This window comes from Ambystoma mexicanum, chromosome 2p, assembly GCF_040938575.1.
Source record: "Ambystoma mexicanum isolate Mex_15411 chromosome 2p, UKY_AmexF1_1, whole genome shotgun sequence".
In the NCBI taxonomy this organism is placed as follows: domain Eukaryota; kingdom Metazoa; phylum Chordata; class Amphibia; order Caudata; family Ambystomatidae; genus Ambystoma; species Ambystoma mexicanum.
In genome coordinates, this window is record NC_090923.1 from 1,073,213,245 (window position 1) to 1,073,238,974 (window position 25,730).

Here is a 25,730-nt window from a genome sequence, read left to right on the forward strand (position 1 = left end):
ACCTTGGGGTAATAAGGCGTGTGCATATTTTAATTCTCTAGCTTCATTCTTTGATTCGTTATTTTTTTCGCAGAAGTGTGAGGTTCCAACCCATGACAAGGGGATCTACTTCACTGAATTATTAGTCCGAATGCTTCTAATATTGAAGTAATTTGCCAGAAGATTGATTGGTCCGAGCATATGTCGTCAACTGTCCAACAATTGATCTATGAAGGTCAAATCAAGAAACCAACAACTTTGAAAAGAATTGTCCATGCATTTAATGCTCTGGCATCAGTTATGGAGGCAATCATTATCACAAATGATAATCTTTCAGTGTACAAGATTTGAAGTAATTATTTAAAGGATCTAAAATAGTGCCATAGATGCCATTGCTCCTTTGCAGAGGAAATTTATTCGATCAAAGATCTCTGCCCCTTAGTTTTCAGAAGCTTTAAATGTTCAAGCATTAGACATTTGGAACGTAGTTGGCATGCTATGCCCCTCAATTGCAAATACGGAAAAACCTAAAACTGCCCAGACGTTAGAACAATGAAATTGTAAATGCGAAGGATCAATTGCATCTGCAGCTAATCTCTGTGGAAAGTTATGAAAAATCTGTTGCAGTCGATAAAATTACATGTTCCAGATACTAAATGGCAAGATTTTGCCATGTTCTTCTCTGAGAAGATAAGAGACATTTGGAAAGATATCCCTTTTACACCCATTGATAATATATATTTACTTTGTAAAACAAACAACCTGGGATGTTTTTACACTTCATGATGAAACTCAATTTATTAGGTTCATGCAGAAGACTAAAGCTACTTATTTTGCGCATTGTCTTTGTCTAGCCTTTATTGTGAAAGAGCATTTTGAAATTGTTCTTCCTGGCTTCCTAAAATTTATACACGATTGTCTTAGATCTGGGGGTTTTCTAGCTATTCTTTAAACAGGGCATGTTTTGCCTTTATTGAAAAAAACCTGACCTGGACATTTTTTGCTCAATCAGAATCTTCTGGCACCATTTCAGTATGGCTTTCGGCCAGGCTGTAGAACAGACACGAGCCTTGCATATCTTGGATGATAGCTTTCAGATTTTAGATGAGGGAGGTTGTTTGTTTTATTAGATTTGTCTGCCGCATTCAATACTATCAATCATGACATCTTGATTGATATTCGATTGTGTCGAATGATGATTGCAGGCCTTGTTTTGGAGTGGTTTCTCTTCTTTTTACAAAACAGAAAACTATCTGTTGTGTTGGCAAATGCATGCTCTGAATCATTTCTAGTTCCCTACAGAGTTCCTCAGGGATCAATTCTCTCTCCTGAAATGTAACCTATATGTATATATAGCCATTGGGGAACTTGACAACTAAATATGGGGTTGATATTCATTAACAGGCCGATAACCAGGTATATTTTAGAATTTCATCTGAGCATGAGCTGCTACAGTTACGTTATTGTTTAACAGAGAGGAATCCTAGAGGTCATTGCATTTGCTAAAACACAGTACTTCAAAAGACAGAATGGGCCTCATTCCGAGTCTGGCGGTAACCATGCCGGTGTTATCGGCGGGTTGCCGCCGGACCCAGAATGATTTACCGGTGCCTGACTTGCTGGTAACACTGGGGGATTATAACCCCAGCAGTCCAGAAAGTCAGGCGCCGGTAAATGGTAATGCCCCATTCCCACAGAGTCTCATATGACTCTATAGGAATGGGGAACATGGACGCACCGTTATTAACGGTGCCAGTGCTTCTTTGACAGTCTGCCTACCGTGGCTGCTGTGTCAGGGTCAGACCTGTAGTGAACAGTTGCTCCGGCAGGCAGACTCGTAGTTTTCTGGTCCGGAAACAACGGTGCCGGTAAACTTTCCGCCTAATGTTGCTTATTTACTAATTCCTCAAATTAACCAATAATCCCCCTTTCTTGGTTTGTGCATCTAAGATAGTTGGGTCGGTAAAAGACCCTGACTCTGTAGCTAAATCTTTAGGTTTTTATACTGATGAAAAACCTTTACTGCTTATATTAATATGCTGGTTAAGTCTGCCAATTTTCAACTTTTGTGCTAAGGTCTGTGAAGAACGACGATTGATCACTCTGGTATTGTCCTGAATTAATGATGGCAATTCTATTTTAAGTAGAATTCCACACATATCATTAGCACCTCTAAAAAAGGTACTTCATGCAGCTGCACGCTTTATTATGGCAGTGAGAAAATGTCACCACATTAATCTGATTTTGTACTCTTTCCATTGGTTACCTTTAGAGGCTCGGATGATTTTTAAATTGCTATGCATAACTACTAGAACTGCATAACTTCTAGAGTGATTCACTTTCAGACCTCCTGGCTGCTAAACTAAAAATCTCAGGAAGGTTGAGTGGTTTTGCAGTCGAGACTGTTTACTTCTTGAAGTAAATACATTTACTCTGCTAAAAGATCTTTCTCAGGTGCAGCTGTTCACTTCTGGAATCTGGTACCAGTGGAATTACGTACAATCCTGGTGTACCTAAAATTTAGTAAGATGCTGACAGCATGACTTTGGAAATCCAAAATTAAATAAGTCGGATCTTGAGAAATGATTTTTTACTTCCTTTGCTTTTTAAATGGGTCTTTGTTCTTAATAATCATTGTTTGAATTTAATGTTTTGTATTCACTGGTTATATATGTAATTACTGTGAAGGGCTCAGACAACTTTTGCACCTTTTTAGCACTTTACAAAAATTGTAATATATAAATTACAATAATCAGCTGAAGAGAAAGTATTTTCTGGGAATGTCAAACATGACAGCAGACTGGAATTCTCATCATTAATGGGATTCGAGCGAGTGCATGTTGAACACAGTTTTTCCTTATACTTTAAGAGATTTTGCATCCCATGGATGGGGCTCGGTTTTCTCCCCGTTTTGGAGCTCTCCTGTAGATTCTTCCGATTAACAGTGCTCTGGCGCTTTCCACCAGGCTGCTATGTAAATCTCGCTCACTCACTCTGACACACACACACACACACACACACACACGCGCACACATATACCCCCCCCCCCCCCGGAGGCAGAAGCAACTATGCGTTCTTACATGACTAGTTTCTGATAAGTTAAGTGTGTCCTCTTTTTGAAACGATTAGCAGGCTAGTACAGCAATCCCCCTTTCTTTTAAGAATATTAACACCAAATCACCCAGTGCTGACATAGTATTCATCTGCTGTTGATCGAGTAGTAAAGAATCAATTTCTGTTGCCAGCCTTTCTCAGTATACAAATAAAACTGAAGGCTCACTATAATTGACAGCTGTAGGTCTTCAAGAGATCTCAAAATCTCCAGGCATTACTGAAATAAGCTGGAGATCTAATCTTAAACTCATGGACAAGAGAAAAAAAAAAGTGATCAAATGGTCTGGAAATTCTGCTGGTTTTAATGGTTGGACCAGTGCTTGGACCCCATTACAAAATCAGTGGGTAAGGTTCTGGATTTTCTTCAGGTTGATTTAATTAAGAATTTATATACAAACTAATGAATTGCTACAAGTTGGCACCAGTATCTGGTCATTGTACAAAAATGGGTTCCAAGACACCTTCCAAAAGGAAGACCGTTAATAGGTTTAGAACACCTCCAGGATCATAATACAGTTAGTAATAGTATTAGAATATTTAACTTAATTTTGAAGTGGCTAAATCGGAAACAGATTTCATGCAGGTTGACCGTGCTAGTTCTCAGTGCACCAGGTAAGATTTGGAAGTGACAGTATTTTACTAGCCATTTTGTAAAGTTGGGAGTAAAATTATATTTTTAGGGAGTAAAAATGTAAGTCAAAATCCCAATGGAAATATTTTGTAAGCAGGCAAAAATATGTTTTTAACTGTAAAGAGGAAATGTTTTTGTAATCATTCTTTCTTTGCATCTAATCATTCTTCCACATTAACAGATACATGTTCATTTCTTCTGGACAGGCAGTGATAATAGTACTTTCTTCATGCGGTACTACATGTGCTTGTTGTCCAAACATATTGTGAGAAACCAGAAGGCGCCTCACCCACTAGTCCCGGGATCTGGCATCCAGGTGGCCAGGAAACGGCCATCGCTTTTGGATCCAGTTCCTGAGGTGAACCAGTGTGAGAGGATCACCTGGGTGAGGGCTCTTCAGTGAGTGGGAGACAGAATGGTGAGACGTGGTATCCCCTTGCCTGTAACACCTTTGCCCCCAACCCCCTGCCTTTTTCCAACACAAACACTTTCTCACGGACAAACTGAAAACAGACTAACACCAGAGCCGTGTACCTGACGTGTCCCAACACTATGGTCAGGCAATTACACTTTCCCACACTGATAAAAGGCAGAGCATGAGAGCACACTCAGAGAGGCAGAACACACGAGGAAACAGCAGTACCAAGATGGCAGTTTAACGCGAGAGGAAAGAAGGCAAGACTGAAGGGGATCGCAAGGAGGTAAATTCCCTTGACTTTTTCGACAAGGAACTGTTGCTTTCCAGAGGTCGCGAAGACAGAGAGCGTAAGACCAGGAAACCAGGCTAAAGAATCCTGCTTTGTATGTCGAAGATACCCGGGGCCCTCCTGCACCAGTAATCAAGGCAGAAAGAATCGCAAGCCTCTGTGGTACTATCCTTTTCTCCAAGTTCAAAGCAGCAAATCGAGACAGCCGGTGAGTTGGGGAGACCGATACAAGACTGGTCTATGTTGAAGGCAAGGTTGCAAGTGGCAACATTGTATGGCGAGCGCTGGAACGAACATAATTTGAAACGTGTGATAACCCAACGCGAGTAAAGTTGAGCTTCAGATGAGTGATGGAACTTTGAAAGCAAGATACAATACCTTTGACAGAGTGGTCCGGCACTGCATGTGTGCTCATTCAAAGGTCTCTGTACGGTACCCAGCTAAGAGGTATTAAAAGTGAAACAGAGGCAAAGAATTGTAAATCAAAGTGGTCCTGCAGCGGGCCAAGCTAAATCCTGTGCACAATTGAAAGTCTTTGATGTTGAAACAGTAAACAAAGTTGATGGCAAAGTAGATAAAGTTGGTCTGAGCCCAGCAGAGGAGATCAATTGAAAGCTTTGTGTGAAAGTAAGTGTGTTAAAGTAGCTAAATTGGTCTGAACCCAGCAGAGGGAGACTGATTGAAGATTTTGTGTCAGATTGGATCTGAGCCCGGCAGAGGGGGATCTGGCGTGAACTGTGTGTCACCCGAGAAATTGGATACGTGAAAATCCTAAGAAACTTGTGTACATGCAAAATACTAAAAGCAAAGGAACTATCTTCTTTGTTGCATTAGGCCCTCTGAAAGAAGACACTTTGAATAGCAAAGAGACGTTGACATAGAAGGCCATGATGTTGTTTGAACTGCACCCTTGTGCTAGAGAAGCCAGAAATTGTACTAAGCTTGAGTGTGCCACCTTGTCCCGTGCTGAAAACGTGGGGAAGGGAAGACAACGGCTTGAATATACTACCATATATTTTATACACTTTTCTTCTACATAACATGGTTTCCCACACTATTTGTATTTAGAGGTAACGATTTTACTTTGACAGACTCGACTAGGACTGTTTTATTATTATTTGATGGTAGTAGCTTACTCCCATCTTTAAATTTAGGATTAAATAGGCGTTTTTCAAACCCCATTGAAGTTCAATAAACACCTTTGAACTGTGGTCACTTGTGTCTGTCTTACTGCCGATACCATGCCTTCCTTACAATGTCCATTGAGCTGTGTGAGTGAGAGCAAGGTTCTATGCGTTTGTTTCCTATTTTTTGTTGGGGAGTATTTTTACTCCTTATTTTTAGGGAGTATTTGCCAATTTTTAGTGAGTAAAAGGGGCCGATGCACCCCTCATCTGTAGGGCTGTAGTTTCTTATGGAAGGGCTACACACGTAAACTCACTGGCTCTATCAAATAGGCATTATAATCCAGACGGTGTGGGTGTAATGTCAATAGAAAAACTAAAAAAGTGTTCTCTTAAAAAACACACAATCAACGGTTTCTTATCCAACAATTGTGGTTCGCTATTTAAAAGAGTATGAAACAAAGAATGCATATATCAGAAGAGGAATACAGTACAAGCAGGGTTATCCTGCACCAATGAGGTGGCAGAGAGAGAACACAGAGCATAGAGGTCACATAATGGATTGACAGATTACAGAACTTTAACGGCAAATGATCCACCGTTAGCTTTGTACCAGCTTCTTCACACACATTGGAGAGATGGGTCAAAGGAATGAGGACAGAAATAGGAGTGGATACATTTGTGTTTATTGCACATTCAACAAGGCAGCAATCAGTTGTAAAGCATTCTTACTTCTGCTGATTGCTCACACAGCTTTTTATATAAAGCCAGTGCATCATGAAAAAATAAATTTAATGGAAGAGTTTCAGGGTTCGAAATTGAGGGGCACTGGGAGCCATTTAGCACCTGTGGTGGGATGGGTGCTTCTGGTTATCAATTTGACAGTGAACACCAAGTGCTGGGCTATGGAACTGCTGAATAAGCCTATTGGAAACATAAATAAAAATCAACCTGCTATCTGCCTCACAAGGAAGGCGAGCAGACTGGAAAGAATGACAGAGGGCTCCTAGGGTTAAGCTGAAGAAAGCAGAAAGTCAGCATTTCAAAGTAAGGAAAAGTGTAATCTAATTAAAGGAATGGTGATGTTAGGAAGAATCCTGTGCAGTTCCCCAAGAAAGTCAGCATTTCAAAGTAAGGAAAAGTGTAATCTAATTAAAGGAATGGTGATGTTAGGAAGAATCCTGTGCAGTTCCCTTGGGGAACACTGCAAAAAGATTAAGACTACAGGAGTAAGCAGTAAACCCAATTGGTAGCAGTCTGCAACACCCAGATTTACCTGGTAGCTGTGGCTGAGCAGTCCGACTTCTCTCAAGTAGGGCTGTATGTAGAGTATACACAATAGGGCCAAAACACAGTAAAGCAAGCAAACACTGACCAGAGCTTTGTAGAAAAAGTATATAATTATTTATTTAAAACACACTTGATGGCATATACTAGCACTCTCAATCAATAGCAAGTTAAAACACAGTCAGGTAAAGTATACACACCTCCCTTAATAGCTATCAGACAAGTCAGGGTTAAAACACTACTATTTGTTAGAACAGATGTGAGTGCTTAACCAAGATGGCACTCTGATAATTTAGTTAAAGGGAGAAAAAAGACAGAGCATAGAAATAAAACAGTTCCCAACACTTCTAAGAGTTCAGAGCAAGGGGAGAAAGGCAGGTTATACTGTAGAGCCAAAGTTCATAGGCCAGGCCCACTTTAAATGGAGCAAAGCTAAATGTGCCCAGGATCACACGGTTTAAAGTGCACTAAAAGTCTTGGCAGAACGTGGAGTCATTGCACTGCACAGGGATGAAACCAGTCGCGGAGTTCCCGATTAAAAGGTGTGGTCCTTTTATTCGCGGTCAAAAAATTGTGAACTTGGCTATCCGGCCGCCGGGGTGCTTGGCACGGGCGATTCGACCAAGAGAGGTCTTTGGAAGGCAAAAAGGGCGAACTGGTTGATCCCACCAGCTCAGAGGAAGAAGACTCGTCCAGCAGAAGATCTTCTCTTGTCGTCGGGAAAGTGTTGAGGTATTTGCAGTAGGGCTTCACCGGTGGTGTCGTTGATGCAGATGGCTCAGTGTCTTCCCTTTTCGGATTCTTAGTTCATGTGGCGACTTCTGAAGTTCCAGTCCCAAAGGCCCTGCTTTTATGCAGAAAAACCCCCATTCATCAGCCTAGCTGTCAATCACACATGCTAAGTGGTGAGCCGGGCGGCTCACCACTGGGCCAATCAGAGTAGAGTGTGACTTGGGTTGCTAAGGCAACACAGTCCAGGGTGCCAATTCCGCCCTCCACCCTTCCTGTGGAACCCAGACAGAGTGGCACCATTTGGAGGGCTTCTGTGGAGAAGCCCGCCAAAAAAGTGGAACAAAGGGCTCGACCTTGGTCAGAGTTACAGAGACGGACACAAACGCCATTTTAGAATCGAGTTCTGGCAGAAAGACCCAACCGGTGATTTAATATTAAATAAATAAACCAGCGGTATCTTTAACATTGCACCAAAAAGAGGTGCGGTTAAAATCAATGGGAAAATCCCATAGAGAATTTTCCAGTGGAATATTTTGCGTGGTAACCACTGCCACCAGCCACCAGCCAGAAACTCGACGAGGGGGGACGGTACAGTGACCATTCGAAAACAGACCCAGGGGTAATCGAATTACCCCTTAACAGTACTTCACAATATGATGGTTTGTACTGGTTCTGTTCACAATTTAGGACTAGTAAAGTCAATGGTGACTTTACATGCCCTTGGAGACAGTAGTCAGTCCCAGGGTATGGAGTCTATGTTTGGGGGTCACTATGACACCCCTGTGTTATTGCACTGAGGGTGCTGTGTAACACACACATACAAAATAGATGATACCCTATGGAGCAGAAAGAAAACCCCATAGCCCATAAGCACACAAAGAGTCAAAGACATACCTCAAATCATGCCTAAGAGTGGGAGTAAAAGAGTCTCACTCTTAGCAGGAGAAAAAAACAAACCTCAAATATCCAGCAAAGCTGCTGGGGGACTCACTAGGTTTAGGAAATTAGCCTTATAAGAGAATTATCCCTAACAGGTCACCCCCACACCTTTTCGCGATTAATCATCAGCACTCCCACGCAGCTCCCCATAGTGATATATAACAAGTCACTTTCATTTCAGTGCACTTATCACAGCAAGCCACCCTAGTTCGCCATGATCTCGAGCACTCTAATATTGGGGTGACACAGGTTGCTGAGACCAAGTCATAAGTGTATGCCTGGAGTAGCTGGTACAGGTTGTTGTCATGCTCTGGCCCTGAAAGGTGTGGCAACAATGGAGGCTCCGTTGAGGGCCGTCACGCCACTTCCATGTTGACGGTCTAGTCTTAATTGGTGTCGGCAGGATATAGCAAGGCCATGCCCCCTGCTCTGAGCATTGCAACTTTCTCGGTTCCTGACCCTCTAGCTTGCTACTCTGTAGCAGTGTTGCTTTTCCGCACCTTTTCCTGGGCAGGTACTGCGTACGCTGCCTGTGCTCCTCTCTCTTGCCCCCTCGGGCAGTGCTTCCTCGGCTTGTTACTTCTCCCTATCCGCATCACCCTGAAACCGCTACCCTGGCTCCCTGCGGTTAGGTCTTTCTCCTCGTTCTGTGACTCACTCAGTCCTTCTCTTCCCTTCCCTTCTCTGCTACTTGGCCTCCGCTCCATCATTCTACTGAAGGCATATGTTCAGGAAGCCACCTCTCTTGGTCACTGCCTCCGAGCTCTATCCTCTGCCCTCCAGACTGTGACCAGACCGTCCTCTTTACCCTCTTTATAGGTCTGCTCTATACTACTTCTGGCATTTACCTTGGTCTCTCCATCACACTGCAGACACCTACAGCGCATTCCTCCCAGCCAACATTGCTTTGGTCATATTCTCAGATGGCTGCCGAACCTTCCATCAGCACAGGGTTTTTTTCTGCCTACATTGGCTTTTTCCCTGTTTGGGGGCTGGCTCCTCTGGGTCCCTCTTGCCCGTTGTCCCTACCACGGTCAAGGTGGCATCTGGTGGAGCTCGCCCCTACCTTCACGAACGAAAGAAGGAGAGGCAGGTAATGAAGAAGGAAGAAGAAGAGGATTCCAAGAAGGTCAGAAGAAAGAAGAAGGCAGTTACTCCAAACAGCTCTTCAGAAGATCCCTGTGAGGGGAACCAGGGGGGTATCTCTCAGAGGCTTGACTGTTGTTTAACAGGATTGCACCCAGGTAACATTAAAAGCAAACCTGGAGGATACTCTACGTCACTTGTCATTAACTCGATCAAAACAGGCATAAAACACTGACCAAGCTTTCTGTAGAAATGTATTATCAAAAAACAGCAACAGGTGTTACCAAAGTCAGGGCTATTTCGAAAATACTCTAGCAGCTTTTGTTACAGTATGGTTTATTTAAACACCATTGACATTTGAATCCCACACCTTCTGGTCCTCTACCCCAACTTTAAGTCACTGTAAGTACCTGAAAACCCATCCAGCCATAGCTTATAGACCTCTTCATCAATCAGTGTAGTATTCCCCACAAAGACATCCAGCTCGCTGGTCATGGTTGCAGTACATTAGGACTCTCCACAGAACATTCCCTCTGTCATGATGATCCTGTGAAGAGAAAAATGGGAATCTGAGGAAGGGATTCGGTCTTGGAACTGAAGGGGGAGACGTGTCAAAAGGACCTCGGGATGGGCGATTTAGCCACCAAAATGTCTGGGAGGACTGTAGTTATAGCCATCTTTAACATCACAGTAGAAAATAATTCAAGGTAACAATGTGGCTACACTCTAACCATTGTATTAACACTGCATGTTGCTTAAAACACTGTCTCTTTGTATATTAAAACAAACATGCGTTTGAAGACGGTAACCCTCTTATGACCAGAAGATTTCGAAATTGCTGGTAGCCATCTAGCTCCTGCTTCTATTTATTTTATTTATTTATTTGTTGTTCGCTTGTTAGGCGCTTATACAGGAAGCAAATACTGTTTCAAAGCGCCCACAGGGCAACATGGAGGGGACAGGGGATGATAGAATATGTAATTACAACAATAATAAATAATCAAGTTAATTAAATACATCAAAAGAAGATAGGTGGGATGGGGAAGACAAACCTACTATGCCTTGTGAGTGTTCAGAACGTGCAAGTGCAGAGGGTAGAGGGGTATGGGATAGGTGCTGTGGTGCTCATAATGAGCAGCAGGTGAAGTGGTATGGAGAAAAGGCAAGTGCAACCTCCAAGGAGAGGCTGAGCCGAAGCAAGTGCAGAGGATGGACAGCAGGTGAGATGATAAGAAGTGGGAGGTCAGGGCCCCGAGGATGCAAAAGGGCCAAGGAATTTAGTGAAGCTACTGTGCGATTAGCAGGGGAGAGCGGAAGCGAAGGGAGAGGTAAAGAGGAAGGTCTTGAGGCTTTTCCAAAACTTGAGGAGGTCCTGCTCAAGACGAAGAGGGAGGCTATTCCAAAGAAGGGAGCCCGCAGAGGAAAGCGATAGACCACCTGCTCTCTGTTTAGCAAATCGCTTTACAGGCAAGGAGTTGGTGCCAGAGGAACGCAGGTGTCTAGAGGGGGAGTATTTGGCCAGAAAGAGTTGCAGATAGAGTGGTCCCTGTCCCCAAACAGCCTTGTGGATGATGCAGAGGGATTTGAATTGAATCCGTGCTGCGATCAGGAGCAAGTGGAGACTTTGTAGGGCAGGAGAGATGCGGTCCCTGGGCTTGAGGCCATGTATAAGTCTTGCTGCTCTATTGTGGATTGGCTGGAGGGGTCACAGAGCGGACGAAGGTAGATTGAGGAGGAGCTGTTGCAATAGTCGAGCCTAGAGAGAACAAGAGCCCAGGTAACATCGAGTCTCTAGGGGAAGGTGAGGAAAGCTAGAATTCCTTTCAGAAGGAAGAGCTGAAAGTGGGACTTCTTGACGATGACCCGAGTATGAGGGAGGAAGGAGAGAGAGGAGTCGAAGATCGAGATTCCTGGCTTCCGAGGAGGGACAAGGAGGAGGACCCATGGAAGAATGCCAGAGAGAAGAGGTATGGTGCTGGGGTCCCATTAGGGAGGATCTCAGTTTTGCTGGCATTGAGGCATAAATCGTTAGAAGTGCACCAGGCCTGGATGGCAGAGAGGCTGTCGGAGATGAAGGAGGGTGCAAGGTCATCTGTAGGAAGTTTGAAGAAGAGTTGTGTCGTCAGCATAGCACTGGAAGTTCGGGGAGAAGGAGGAAATAAGATAGATGTTAAAGAGCCAATGTGAAAGAATGGAGCCCTGGAGGACACCACAGGTGGAGGAGGAAGTAGGGGAGGAGAAGGAGCCCAGTATGACTTTGGAAGAGCGATCTGTTAGGAAGGAGGTAAGCCAGTCCAGTGCCCGCTCTGAGATTCCAAGGGTGTCATTGAGCCTTTTTATGAGGATGGAGTGGTTTACTGTGTCAAATGCAGAAGAGAGATCAAGGAGGATAAGGACAGCAGTGGAGTTGGAGTCAAGGGATGCAAGCAGTTCTTCACAGGTGTTCAGAAGAGCAATTTACGTGCCTCTAGATGCTTGAAATCCAGACTGATGTTCGTGAAGACAGTCAACAAGTTCAGTGTGTGAGTTAAGTTGGGGGAGGGACAACTTCTCAAGCAGTTTCCCCGGGAAGAGGGTGGAGTTGTGGCGATAGTTGGCCGGGCAAGAAGGCTCTGCTGATGGTTTCTAAGGAGGGAGTGCTTGAGGGAGGATGGAAAGGAGCCAGTGGCAAAGGAGTGGTTACAGAGATCGGCGAGAGCAGGGCCGAGAGAGGAAATGTTATCCTTGATGGTTCTGGATGAGCAAGGGGCGACCTGTTTGGAAGAAACCTTCATGTAGTTGACTACTATGATGACTTCTTCCGGAGAGACAGGGGCAAAGGAGGAGAAAGAGGGTGGTGAGTGATCAGGGGAGACGGGGTGGGGGTTGGGAGAGTGTGTGACAAGGCTGATCAGTAGGTCCTGGGTTTTGGAAGTGAAGTGACTGGCGAGTGCATTGCAAAGGGCCTAAGCTGCAGTAGGGGCAGAGGATACTGCTGACGGATTGGCAAGTTCCCTGCAGATTTTGAAGAGTTCAGCCGTGTTGTTGGAAGCGCCAGATACTCGAGCCTGAATGTGGGCTCTGTTTACGCATGGATAGATAGTCTGCTGTACCTTTGGAGCAGGCGGCAGGCCAGTTTGTCAGAGGGTGAACCTGAAGTTTGCCACTTCCATTCTGCAGCCCTGCACTTACGTTTTTGGTCTGCAAGTTCGAAGTCGTACCAGGTGTTACACTTGGAGGCAGGCTTCCGGCGGATCCTGATGACTGGTACAAGAATGTCAAGGGTGTTGGTAATGGACAGATAGAGGTTGCTGAGGGCAGAATCAACGGTAGAGTCTGTGTTTGGTGGGCAAGGGGGAATGAAGGAGGAAGTGAAGGCAGCAGTTGACACTCGTTTCATCGGTCAGATGTTCTGGTTGGCAGAGCTTGATGAGGAGTTGTCACAGGGCCATAAGGACCCAGGTGGGAGGTGAGGAGAGAGTGGTCAGACCAGGGAAGAGGGGTGACCAGGGGAGTTGAGAGAGGGAGGTTAGAATGGATGGTGGTGTCTAGTGTGTGTCTAGCAGAATGGGTTGGGCCAGAAGGAAGAATGGAGAAGGATAGGGAGAAGCGGAGTTCAACGAAGAGGGTGGATGCTGTGCATGGGGGGTCTAAGTGAAGTCACCTTGGAGTAGCAGGTTGGAGCTGGTAGAGAGTAGGGAGAACAGAAGTCCGCCGACTCAGAGAGGAAGCGCCTGGATGCCGGTAGAAGGTAGCAATGGTCAGGGTGGAGGAAGGAGAGATGACCAATTTGCATACTAGGCTCTCAAAGGACAAATAGGGCTGAGTGAGTAGGATGGAAGAAGGAATCCACTCGGGGAGGATTAAGGCAACCCCAAAGCCAGCACGGTGAGGTTGAGGCTTTGGGGTGATCTTAAAGCCGCTGGGTAAGAGTGAGTCAAAGGAAATAACTAAGCTGGCATTAAACCAAGTTTCAGTGAGTGAGAGTATGACCAGGTCACGCCCCACCCCCATTTTATTCTTAGTATACGAAAAAATTCACACTTCACTTACAGCCTGTAACAACCCTGTGCCAGTGCAAAGTGGCTGCACCGCAAATGTCCTGGAGGGGAACCCCCCTGGACCTCTTTTCAAGGACGTAGACACTCCCATAGTAAAATGTCCCTGGGAAGCCTATGGCAGTGCGAGCCCTGCTGCTTAATAAGCCTACAACAGTGGTCACAGATTAATTATTCAGGGTCTCCAGGAAGGTTCAAGGGTGTACTGTCTAATAATGTGACATTGTGCAGATGGTTCAATATTATGATAGGCAGATTGTTCAATATAACACACCGAGCTGAAGAAGCACCATTAGGTAGCGTTCTCTTGTCTTCTGTGGGCTTCCACCTACATAGCTCAGGTATCCCTAAATCCCAGTGTGGTCAGCTAGCAATCAGTCGCCCTACTATAAACAAACTAGCTTAGATGAGGGGCTAAAAGCCTCATCTATCTGGCTTGCTCATGAGTTCTTCCATAGTTTCCTATCCTAACACTCCCTAGGTCTTCTCAAAAGAAATAACATCTGTATCCGTTCTCCCACTCATTAGGCTCCCTTGCTCTCCATGGCTTGATCTTGTTCCTCCACTCCTCCCACCCGTACTCCACTTCAATACCCGCCCGCCCCCATGTCCCTCTGACATTTCTCACTCCCATCTCCTCCTAGCTGCTCAACTCTGCACTCTCTGCTTCACAATTATGGTGGCCTGCTCGCACATAGAGCCCTCCTAACTCGCCTAGTAAACTCACTTTTACTATTCTCACAACCCCCACGGACCCTTCTCCTTGATCCACTCTCTACTATTACTCTCTTCCAGCACCAACCCCCTCTACCTACAACCCTTAATCCCCTACTTCCATCACCCACTCTTCCCACATACCGTCACAAATCTCTCTCACTGCTCCACTGTCACAAACTGGTACTGCTCTCCAACTACCAATAACTCTGTTCTAGCTCAACCAGCAAGTCCTAAGCACTGTGCTCTACTATCAGTCCTCCCTCTGGTCTCTCAGACCACCTTCATGCCTCCCGACCTCACCCATAGATCTGTTACTCTGTCTTTCATTCACTCCTCTTATATACTGTGCCCTTCATGGTGCTCACCGGTCCCTGCTCCTTATCCATTGGTTCTAGCTCTCACCCGACTGTGGGACAATCTGTATCCCCCCTGGGACAGGTTTACATAGGGAGTGTTGGGGGAAGCGCTTTAAAAAACACCTTTTAGTCCTGCCCATTTCCAGCACAATTTTGTTTATAGTCTGACCGTTTCTCTGGCGTGTTGTGGGTATGAAAGTTCTTTTTTCTTTCTCTGTGGCGAGTCGTTTGCTGTTATGGATGCGGTTTCGTTGTGGTGAAGGTTCATAGTGAGTGTTAGTTACAGCGTCTCTGGTTTCCCCGTTTGTTTGGTCATTTTGACACCATTACAGTGCACTCTGGGTATTGTAGTCCAACAAACAACAAGGACACTGGCCAGCAACAGTTCTGGAAGGTATCATGCGACATAAGGGGATATCGGGCTTAACAGGCAATGAGGATTTCTAAGCGCACCCCCTTTCCTTGAATCTGGGACACGGCTGCCTCTGGCTTAGGTCCAGGTTGGTGGAGTCCACCCAGGTCCCCCCATGACAGGGTCAGGCCTCTGACTCAGTCACATGCCTGCACCCCTTCTTCTGAGCCCCCTCCTCCTTGGACTACCTAGCTGACAAGAGCAGGCAATGCCTAAATAATGGGAACTATGTGCCTAAGAGACGTCTTCAGGATATCCGGGCATAACCAGCATGGGGAAGAGATGTTTCTCCATCACCTAGGAGTCCACCTTTGCATGGGGATATAGCTCGACCTCTCCATGGACACAGATGACCTGAGAAACGGGCCACAGGCTGAGTTCTTCTTGGGAGATTGCATCTGCCAGAATAGCCATTCTCTTGCTTTTGGAGTCAAATGCTGCCTTCACTGCTACTGCCTGGATGACTACCTGAAGGCGAATGTTTGTTCCATCTTCGTTCCATCTGTCCCATGGTGCACACTGTCCAACATGTCGATTCTTAGGCGACCTCCTCTTTGGATGACCAGTCGAAGCAGTTTTGCAAACCTGCTGGTTCCCTCCATAGGTCTAGTTCTATACAGGAAAGATAAAGGTGGCCCCGTTTCCCACAGGTGAAGCATCAAATCTCCTCCTCCAACCAAGGGCCTGGTCACGACATGTGTGGACCGGGAAACAGGCCTACAGGCCTACAGATAAGGGGTGTATCGGCCACTTATACTACGTAAAAACAGGCAAATACTGGGGAAAAACAAAAACGGGGAGTAAACAATAAAAAAAAGAAACAGACATGTAGAACCAGGTTCCCCCGGCTTTCACGCTCACAGCTCTATGGCTATGTTTGGACCAGTAGTGCATGTAGTACCACAGGAAGAAGTAACTATTACTGCCCTATCAGAAGAAGTAAACGTATCTTTTAATGTGCATGATTAACTAGGTGCAAAGAAATAATTATTACAAAAACTTTTCGGTTTTCTCATTAAGACATTGTTACTTGCTTATAAAATTCTCCCATTAGGAATTAGACTAAAATGTTTACTCCCTAAAAAATCACTTTAGTCCCAACTTTGAACAAAGGGAGTAAAATACTCCCACTTCCAAATCTTATCTGAAGCACTGACGGGAAATACCATGTATGTGCCAACTGGTCAGTGTGACTTGTCTTTGCTTCCTGAAATTCTCTGCTCTTTCTTGGGCCTGTGGATTTCCCTTCATCTGTGTTTTGCCTCACATAGCAGTGTCTCTCGGGGGAAGGGACATGGGAGGATTAGGGGGGACTCTAGTACCAGACCTCGCTCCAGAGATATCAACCCCTTCCCGCCCTGCTCCAATAAGCAACACATCAGTCAAGCCTCCACCAATCAAAGCATTGCAATGTTCAATAACACGACGAGCTACGATGTTCTTGGGGGTGGGAGGGGAGGGGTGTATCCGCCACCTCGCACAACCTTGCCCTCTATGCCTCCTCTGGTTCCACAACCTCCTCCATCTCTGGGATCAGCAGGAGCTTCTCAATCACTATTTGGGCAATTGATTGGCTCGCGTTGGTTACCTGGTTTTGACTCCCCAGGTAGGAGAGGATGATCTTCACTGCCACTCAAATAGTCTCCACTGACAACTCAACCTCCCTGGTCTAGCAAGTGCTGGTATGCCAGACCGGACCTTGGGGCTATTCTTCCGTATGTGCCCAGAAGAAGCTATATGAAGAGACCTGTCTTGGCCAGCATCTTCCCTTTTGGCGTAAAACTCATCTCCTTTATTTCCATACAGATCCCAGCCTGCAGCTAAGTGTAGCTTTGGTAGGCAACCTTGCAGTACTGGTGATACAAATTACCTTCCACGTCTTCAAGTGCAGTGGGCAGTCAGTGTAAAGGGGCCTGGATAAACTCACAATGACACCATGCGTCACAGATGCCCATAATGATTCAGCCTCTCCGGAAAGGTTCAAGGATTTTATTTTTAAAGAGCTTAATATGTATCGACTTAATGTGACAATGTGCAGATGATTCAATATGATAGGCAGATTGTTCACTGTAACCCACCACGCTGCATAGGGAGGTGGAGGGGAAACACTATTGGGTGTCCCTCTTGTGTCTCCTGTGGGATTCCATCTCCCTAGTCCAGGCATCCCTAAATCCCAGTGTAGTCAGCTAGCAATCCCTAAAGCCTACCATCTAAAAAGCTACCTCAGGAGAGGCCCTAAAAGCCAAAACATTCGCTATCTGGCTTCCTTGTGGTTTCTTCTACAAGTTCCCCATCCGAATACTCCCCAGGTATTTTCAATAGAAATAACATTTCTATTGTGCCAATAACAGACACCCAGGTCCATTCTGTCACTCATTCATTCCCTCCTCTCCTTTCCCTAGTCTTATTACATCTCTCTCCTCCCTTTCCTAATATTCTTCAATACCCACTCTGCTCTCCCCTCTCTTTCGCGCACGTCCCTCCAATGTTTAGCCCACTTGCTCCTTTTCTTCTTAGCGCGGTTACTCGGACCCCTCCATACTGCTCAGTGATATAGTGCCCTGCTCACACTCTTGCACCCTTCTCCTCCCACCCCTCTATACTATCCTTACTCTCTTTGAGCACCCACTCTCTCAACCTACCTACTACCCTCACTCCCCTACTCCTATCTCCCACTGTTCCCTTGCTACACTCATCTTCCGAAACACTCGCTGTTTAACTCTCACAAACAGGTACCACTCTCTCTCACTACGAATACCTCACCTGCACTCTACTCCAACTCTGCCAGCAACCGCTCAGCACTTTGCTCCACCATCCTTCCTCCCTCTTTTTGCTCGGTCCACCTTCCGACTCATCTATACTTCCGCCACGCTTTCTTTCATTCACTCCCCTTATGTATTGTCCATTTCTAGGTTCTGATCCCCCTTCCATTGGTTCCAACTCTTAGCTGACACTGTGGGCCAATCAGCGCCCGTGTTTCCCCCAGGGTCTGGATTTGGACATTCCTTTTTCTTTCGCTACGATGAGCAATTCGCTTTTCCTCTGTGTTGGATGACGGTTGGTTGTGGTGAAGGTTCGTAGACCATGTTAGATGCAGCGTTTCCGTTTTATGGTTTGTTTGGTTGTTTTTCCACCATTGGACTGCACTTTGGGTCTCTTAGTACTAAAAGAGAAAAGCGAGAACACTGGCCAGAAACGGCACTGGGAGCATCATGCAACAGAGGGTGCTACTGGGCTTAACAAGCATGGCACATGACGGGGGGCTAGTTTCTGAGCCGAACTCCCCTTCCCTGCCTCTGGGACAGGGCAGCCTCTGGCTTATGTCCAGGTAGTCCCCCTAACCCGGGTCCGGAGGAGTCCCAGGTCCCACCAGACAGGTTCAGGCGCCTGACCATGTCACATAGTCGACGAATCCATCTGTGGATTGAAGGTATTCATGCCTTTGTCTCCAAATTAGAGCCTCAAAAGGTGATGGATAGGCTTTCGGAATGCCCCAAATGTGCTTTCCTAACTAGATTGGTCAATACTGATTTAAGTCCAACATTTGCCATTTTTGCTCCTCCAGGGAATAGGGATTTTGAAAAATGCTGGCAGCATCATGTCCTGAGACTGATGAAACTTAAACAGGACTTGAGGAATCAAATCTGTCTCCTAGTGCAATAAGAGATCATAGTGGAGGATCTGAAGAAATGGGGATTAAAACACAATGGCACCAATCTACATGCCAACGTTACGGCTACCAGAAAAACTACCCACCTTCATGGTCAAGTATTTTAGACTAACCTACTCCAAAGGCTCGAGATGGGGATCCTGAAGTGCCCTTAGAACCAGAGGTGGTTCCCACTTAGGCACACCAAACAAGCCAGATCAATAAGTTAGAAAATCCCCTGAGAATTGTATTAGCCAACCCTTTTCACTCCAACCCAATACACCAAGGTTCCCTAAAGGCCCAGATAGCATCCCATAAAGCTCTAACGCCAATTCAAACCCTTCCAGTAGGAAGTGTAAAATCAGAGGGACTGGACAAAAGGTACCAGAAGAGTGTCATGCTTTGCACACCAATTTGAAAAATTCTTCCAATGTCTATCTCAGTTTTTTGGACAGAGTACATTCTGAACAATAGCCGTTAGCTTAGACCCTGCTTCTGTCACCCCTCGGTCCCCAGGCTCACCAATGCGACACCATTCTGCCCCTGCTTCTTTGTAATTCAAGATTGAGAACAGAAATTGTGGTTAGATCCAACAGAAGCAGAAAGCAGGACCCTCCCGGCCATACCATAGCTGTCAGAGAGACATTGGCTTCCGAGTCACAAAAACCGTGGGAAGAATGATAGAGGGAAAGCATACAACAGCCTCTTTAACCATTGTGTCATTATTGCATCCACCCCCATAACTCCTCAAAAGGACGCCTGGAAAAAGAAACTGGGCACCTTCTTTTGAGGGGAGAAGAAAACAAATCTGTCCATGGACACCTGAACCTTCTGCATATCTGTTGAAAAGTTACCAGATTCAATTCCCAGGAGGAGGAAGGAAAGACCCTGCTCTGATGATCATCCCTGATATTGTCTCCTCTGATGTAACTGTTCTTGAGGGACAAAAGACTGTAGTCTGTCTAGTCCTCCATTTCCCCTGCTACTTGGTTCACATACGCCCTGGCTGGGGTGTTCTCTGTTCACATCACCATTGGTTTCCCTTGGATATTTACTGTGGAGGCTAGGAAAGCTCTGAACAACTGATGGCTCCCTCCAATTGCAGGACCTGGAAGATTCCTGACTCGTCCACCTGTCCTCTGACTGCAGTTCCCCTATTGTTGCTCCCCCCAGCCAAAACTGTTAGCATATTTTATAATTGTGTATTGGAGGGCCAGGAGCGAGAAAACCCTGTTAAGAGATATTCTTGCACTGCCACCACTGCAGCTTTTGGCTCAGGTCCTCGGATACTCAGTACATGAGCAGGTGGTCCACAAATGGAACTCTCATGGAACTCATGAAGTCTTGCCCAGGAAACTGCAAACAACTGGAGGCCATGTGCGGCAGCAACCGAAGAATCTGTCTCGCTGTAGCCCTACTGATGTCCAAGACTGATGTCCAAGACGTGCAGCCTATGTACATGGCTCGATCCCTGCTTGTTCAAATTCTGGCTACTGTGAATTGCAAATCCTGGGATGGAGAGATCATCGAGTTGTCCAAGTTCAACAGCTGTCAAGTAGCTCCAACGTCCTGCATACGATTTCAAGATGCTCCAACAACTGATGACTCAATGGAGCTGTGCTACAAGCAGCCAATCGTGCAGGTAGTGAAAGATGAATTTCCTCTCCTTGTGATGGTGAGCCACCACAGGCCCCATCATCATCGTACTCTTGAGTTTAAAATATTTGATAAAAGTGGACACTGGCTCAAAGCGAACCAACTCCTTCAAGCATGCTGGAGTACTCACAGGTTACCATAGGTACTTGCTCACCCTGCTCCAGCAAGCTCCAACCCTTATGGTGCTGACTGATACCGGCCCGCTCAGCGGTTCATTCGCAGCATGCTTGAGCACTCGCAACCTACCATAGACACTTTCTTGCCCGACCCCTTACAGGGCTGACCGCCAGGCCCACTGGTAGGGTGCACGAGAGGCTTTACTCATGGCGTCACTCTCTCCTCAAAAGGGAGGCCAGAGTAGAAATCGTATTGCCCGTCAAAGCCCTGCAGCGAGAGGTTCTACTTTGCAGCATGGAGACCATCACCAGTGTCCCTGCCATTAGGCAGGAAATTACAAATGCATTACTGTTATCCAGGGGTTTCATGCCAAAGGCAACGAGGAGGTGGGGGGTCACAAAATAGATAAAATTTGGATGGGTTAATGTCCTGGAGGCTGCATCCTCAGTAAGTTCTGTGACGTGGAAGTAGCGGACGAACCACCTCTAACCAATAATGTGTTCGTCTCCTACCTGACACTTTCCATTTACCCTGGGTTTATCTGTTAATCGTCAATGTTCTCTCTCATTCTCCCTCTAGTCCCCCCTCCCCATCCCTTGGTAGTCAGGATCTGGAACGTGCACCCGAAGACATCGATGTGAACGGCCCGACATCCCACACTCTCTCACTTTCTTTCCACTCCCCCAGCCATTTGAAGCAATCTCTTCATTGGAATGTAGCACATTACAAAAACCCAGAACAAATTGGTTAGGAATGCAATACATTGTCTGGCAATTATGGAACATCCTTCACAACCTTAAAAACCAAACTCCTCAAACTATAATAGACCACTCACCCTATCCCAATATTATACCATAATTGTATCAATAACAAACTAAAACCCTGCTAATAATTGGTCAGCCACCCAACAATGCAACAAACTCTTACCAAAACCGAACTCTCCTACAATAGACAGCCCATTCACTATCATTTCTCATAGCAAAACTATGAAACTCAACCCCAAAAGAAATCCAAACAAAGGTAGCCCATCTGACATTTCGGAAACTGTTAAAAAACTGTCTGTATCCACCAAGATAAAGAACGAACCACAACCAACCCTTTGAAGTTAACAGGCTCCAACAACAATATCACCACTACGTGACCCAATACCTCCTACAGCAAAACTAACACCTACCAAAAAACCCTCCAAGGAAGAACACCACAAACATAGGAAAATCACCAAAAAAGCCAGCCTTAACCTAGCCACCACCACAACCCAGACAACACAAATGTCTTCATGAAAAGAATATATTACAGAAGCAAATCTCCCAGACTATCAAAAACAAGCCAACAAATTTAGCCCAGCAGATCCGTAGAAACAATTAACAATCTCACTTTTCAAACACCTCATTGAACACACTCACACCAATCAGCTGATGGAAAATATGGCTAAAAATAAAAACTTCAGCCCACCTCAGATTAGTCAAAACGCTATACGTTGCTAACACCACCCGTAAAACACTGATGCCCGTAACCTGGGTGTACGATCTAGAAACATAAGACCTCTGGGGAAACACCGCTATCCACCTAGAGAACTCATCCACAAAGACGCCAGTTGTTCCTGGCTCTACCCCCTGGTCTAAAAGGATGAGACCATCCTGGAGTCATCTGATGATCATCGAACTACACTAGAAGTCATTCCCACATCATCAGCAAATGTCTGGGAATGGTGCGTGATGATTTGGGGATGAGCTCAGGATGACAATGAACATGCTAACATCATCCCTATTATAGAAAACTTTGTTCCTGATGATTTTAGGATGACTTGCTGTTCACTTCAAGAGATTGCACGTTTATCCCTGATGATTTGGGGATGATTCCGGGATGACAGAGCATCGCCATGAAACATGTTTGTTCTTGATGATTTGGGGATGACTTACTGATTTCTTCAGAACATCAGAGTTTGTAGGATGATATGGGTACTAGTACAGATTGTCATTCCGCTTTTGCTTAGTTGCACTTGTGCTGAATGACTCCCAATGTGACAAGAGTAAATCTTGAGACTATATTGGCCCAAAGCAGAAGCCAGAGGCGTAAACATAGCATGCACCCCCTGGATGAGAATCCTTTGCATCCAAGTCAAAAGCAGGCACCCAGACCACTCGGGGGCACGTCAAGATGGATGCTTGATCACTCAGCTCCCGCTCCCTCCAGCAGTATAGTGAGAGATAGAGCGTCTGTAACCAGGATACAGCCTGACCGAATGCACCGGAATATAGTACATGGTCCAGTGCTTCACTACGCCCAAGCACAGCATCGGAGGTCCACGGAAAAGGAGAGGAAGCGGCAGTGCGACCCCCCGACGGGAACCGTTGAGCAGCAACCACTATGAATCCCATAGAGCGCGGAGCAGGTGAGCACCGCCCCTCAACGAGAAGGGGAAAGGATAGTGAGGCCCCGGGCAGGACGCAGCAGATACCGGAGAGGCCCCCTCCTCCAGCTCTGCACAGCATCCGTGACTTGGGCACCTGCGGTTATGCAAACAGTGAACACGGTCCCTTTGAAGAGCGGAAAGCGGAGACGTGCCTGAATGAAACGCCAGTGGATCAAGAGGTACCCAAAGTCACTTCTGCCACAGAGAGTTGGCAAGGGACAGACACTTCACCCCACGGCAGAAGAACATCAGAGACTGCGGCAGGGGTGAGCTGACTGGGAGCATGAACGGAGGAGCGTCGCAGTGGACCACCAGAGGGCCGGAGAGACAGAGGCCACTGATGATACAGCGCCCAGAACCCACGTATTTCACTGCTGTGAGCCGGCTGGGAAGAGCGGTGGGGGCCCTGAAAGAATTGAGAAGCCAGGCACGGATGAAGACCGACTCGCAGACAGGTAGGAGCTGAGAAGGGGAGTGCACAGCGTGGGAGTGTGGAGAGGACGAATCACACAGCCCCCGCTTTAGTTCTGGAAACCCTGAGGTAGTGGGCTGCCTTCCCCACTCGGGGGACCTGCTGTGAATCAGGGACCAGAGGTCGAATGGCAGACCCAGTTCCAAGCCCAAAACCCCAACCGGGTTGGGTATATGGAGTGTGCAGGCTGCAGGACTCATCACCTGCAAGTGGCTCCATAGGAACAAACAGCGCAAAGTGTCTGGAGCCTGGACAAGGCTTGAGGACATATTCTATTGTTGGGGCACTTAGTTGAGAGAGTAGAGACATTTGCTTGGGGAGAGAGGGGCTTGTGAAGCTGGGGTGAAACAGACAGCCCATCATGGGCCCTACCCTCCAAGGGGGAGAGAAGGCGCATAAGTAGAGCAGTGGTAGATGACTTGAGAAGTGACTCCCACCAGCCCGCAAGACTAAAAGGGGCGCAGCAGAGAAAGAGGTGCTGGGCGCCGTCGCAGAAGAGGGGCCTAGGGTAAATAATGGGACACCAGCTTCTTGGAATAATTGTGGATTGTGGATACTTGCCCAGTAAGGGCAACTGGGCAACGCACAAAAGCCCAGTAATAGGAGGAAGCCCACTTCAGGACTGGCCCTGGCTGGCAGAATCAGAACCTATACGGGCGCATCGCTGAGGGGTACAGATAGTGCACTGATCAAAAGACAATTCAGGTGGTGGACCAGGGGAAAGCTAATCACAAAAGGTGCAGAGAGAAGTGAGGAGCCGAAGGCAATATAAGGAAGAACAGACCCTGTGCGAACCCACACGAGAACAGGACAGTTGTCGCCTTGGCAAGCACTGAAAAGAGAAGGAAAAGGAGACGTCTCCAGAGGGCAGAGTCAAACGGCGGGGGCCACTCCCAAAAGTCCAAATGGCAACACGGATTGACCTCTCGAAGTTCTCCACCAAGGAGGACACTGGGCACATTCTGGTGGACATAAAGGCCCTTAGAGGAGCAATACAAGCGCTCTTGCCGGACTTGACGGGCAGAGTAGCCACAGTGGAAGGCAAAGTCTAAGGACTTGAAAACAACTAACTTAATGCTGACATGGTGGAAATGCGGCTGGATGCCAGTATGACGGAACTGGAGCTCAGAGAAGAGGAGATGAGACTAGAAAATAGGGATGGACGTAATAACATCAGAATTTTGGGCCTGAAGGAGTCCGACAGAGAAACACCATGCCAGGTTGAGGAAAAAGTGTAAGCACTGGTACACCGACTCTTTGAAACGGAAGGGGGCAGGGCGGTACAACTTGAGAGAGCGCACAGGGGAGTGGGCCATACGGAAACGGCCCTTGTTCCGTAGTAGCCAGGTTTCTAAGCTACAAGGACAGGATGGAGGTCCTACATAAAGCAAAGCAACACACGAGATAGAATTTGAAGGCTCCATGGTCACCGAATATCAGGAACTCTCAAACCTCACTATCGTGGAGAAGAGGCTGCAGACCGCTCACATCATGGCTGCGGTAGAAGGGGCTTAGTTACAGATGGGGTTACACCTTCTCGCTGGAGTTTGATGGCATAGCATGCACCCCCTGGGTGAGGATCCTATGCCATCCCAGTCAAAAGCAGGCACCCAGCACCCTCACAATCAATACATTTCCATGCTGGCTCCACCAATATATGCCAGTATTCACATACATTAATTCACACAGTATTCATGTTTGCTTTGCACATGATCCAACAATCAATTCAACATTCAACAACCATAACGAAAAGGACCTCCAGGATTAAAAAAAACTAAAAAAAAACACACAGGACCAAAAAAGAAAGAAGCAATAAACAAACAGAACCAAAAAGTCCCATCAACCAAGGTCTCAACTACCCACAACCTACCAAATACAAGCAACAAACCACAAATATCCAAGACTAAACCCAAAAGACCAGGAAAAACACTAACCGAAAGAGGACACCCACTCAAAGGAACACAGCCCACACATCATGCCTCGCCACAAGAAAGACAAAGAAGCCAGAACAGACAATAGAAATAATAACAAAACCCAAACCACTCGGGAAGGCAACGACTAGCATGACCCCACCACCCTAAAAAATTTGACAATAAACATCCCAGATGGCCCAAGGAGACATACAAATACCAGAGCAAAGACAAACTACATTGCTCGCTACCTGTCCACATACGACAACATAGTAATCAAAAACAGCACTGCAACAATGAACCGACAGCTAACAAGCGTCACTAATACAGCCAACCAGAACACCAAACGGAACACGACAACTAATAAACCATCCCAACCTTGTCTCCACCAC

At 46.3% G+C, this 25,730-nt stretch overlaps 1 protein-coding gene across 2 annotated transcripts in view; it reads right to left on the minus strand.

Moving 5' to 3' along the window:
* The window catches only part of FIBP (FGF1 intracellular binding protein), a 227,821-nt gene that overhangs the window by 179,297 nt on the left and 22,794 nt on the right, over positions 1-25,730 (minus strand). For both annotated transcript variants that reach the window (XM_069645013.1, XM_069645014.1), the window contains exon 2: positions 10,010-10,146. In XM_069645013.1, coding sequence (XP_069501114.1) covers positions 10,010-10,094 — 85 coding nt within the window. In that variant the 5' untranslated portion in view covers positions 10,095-10,146. The remainder of the gene's footprint in view (positions 1-10,009; positions 10,147-25,730) is intronic.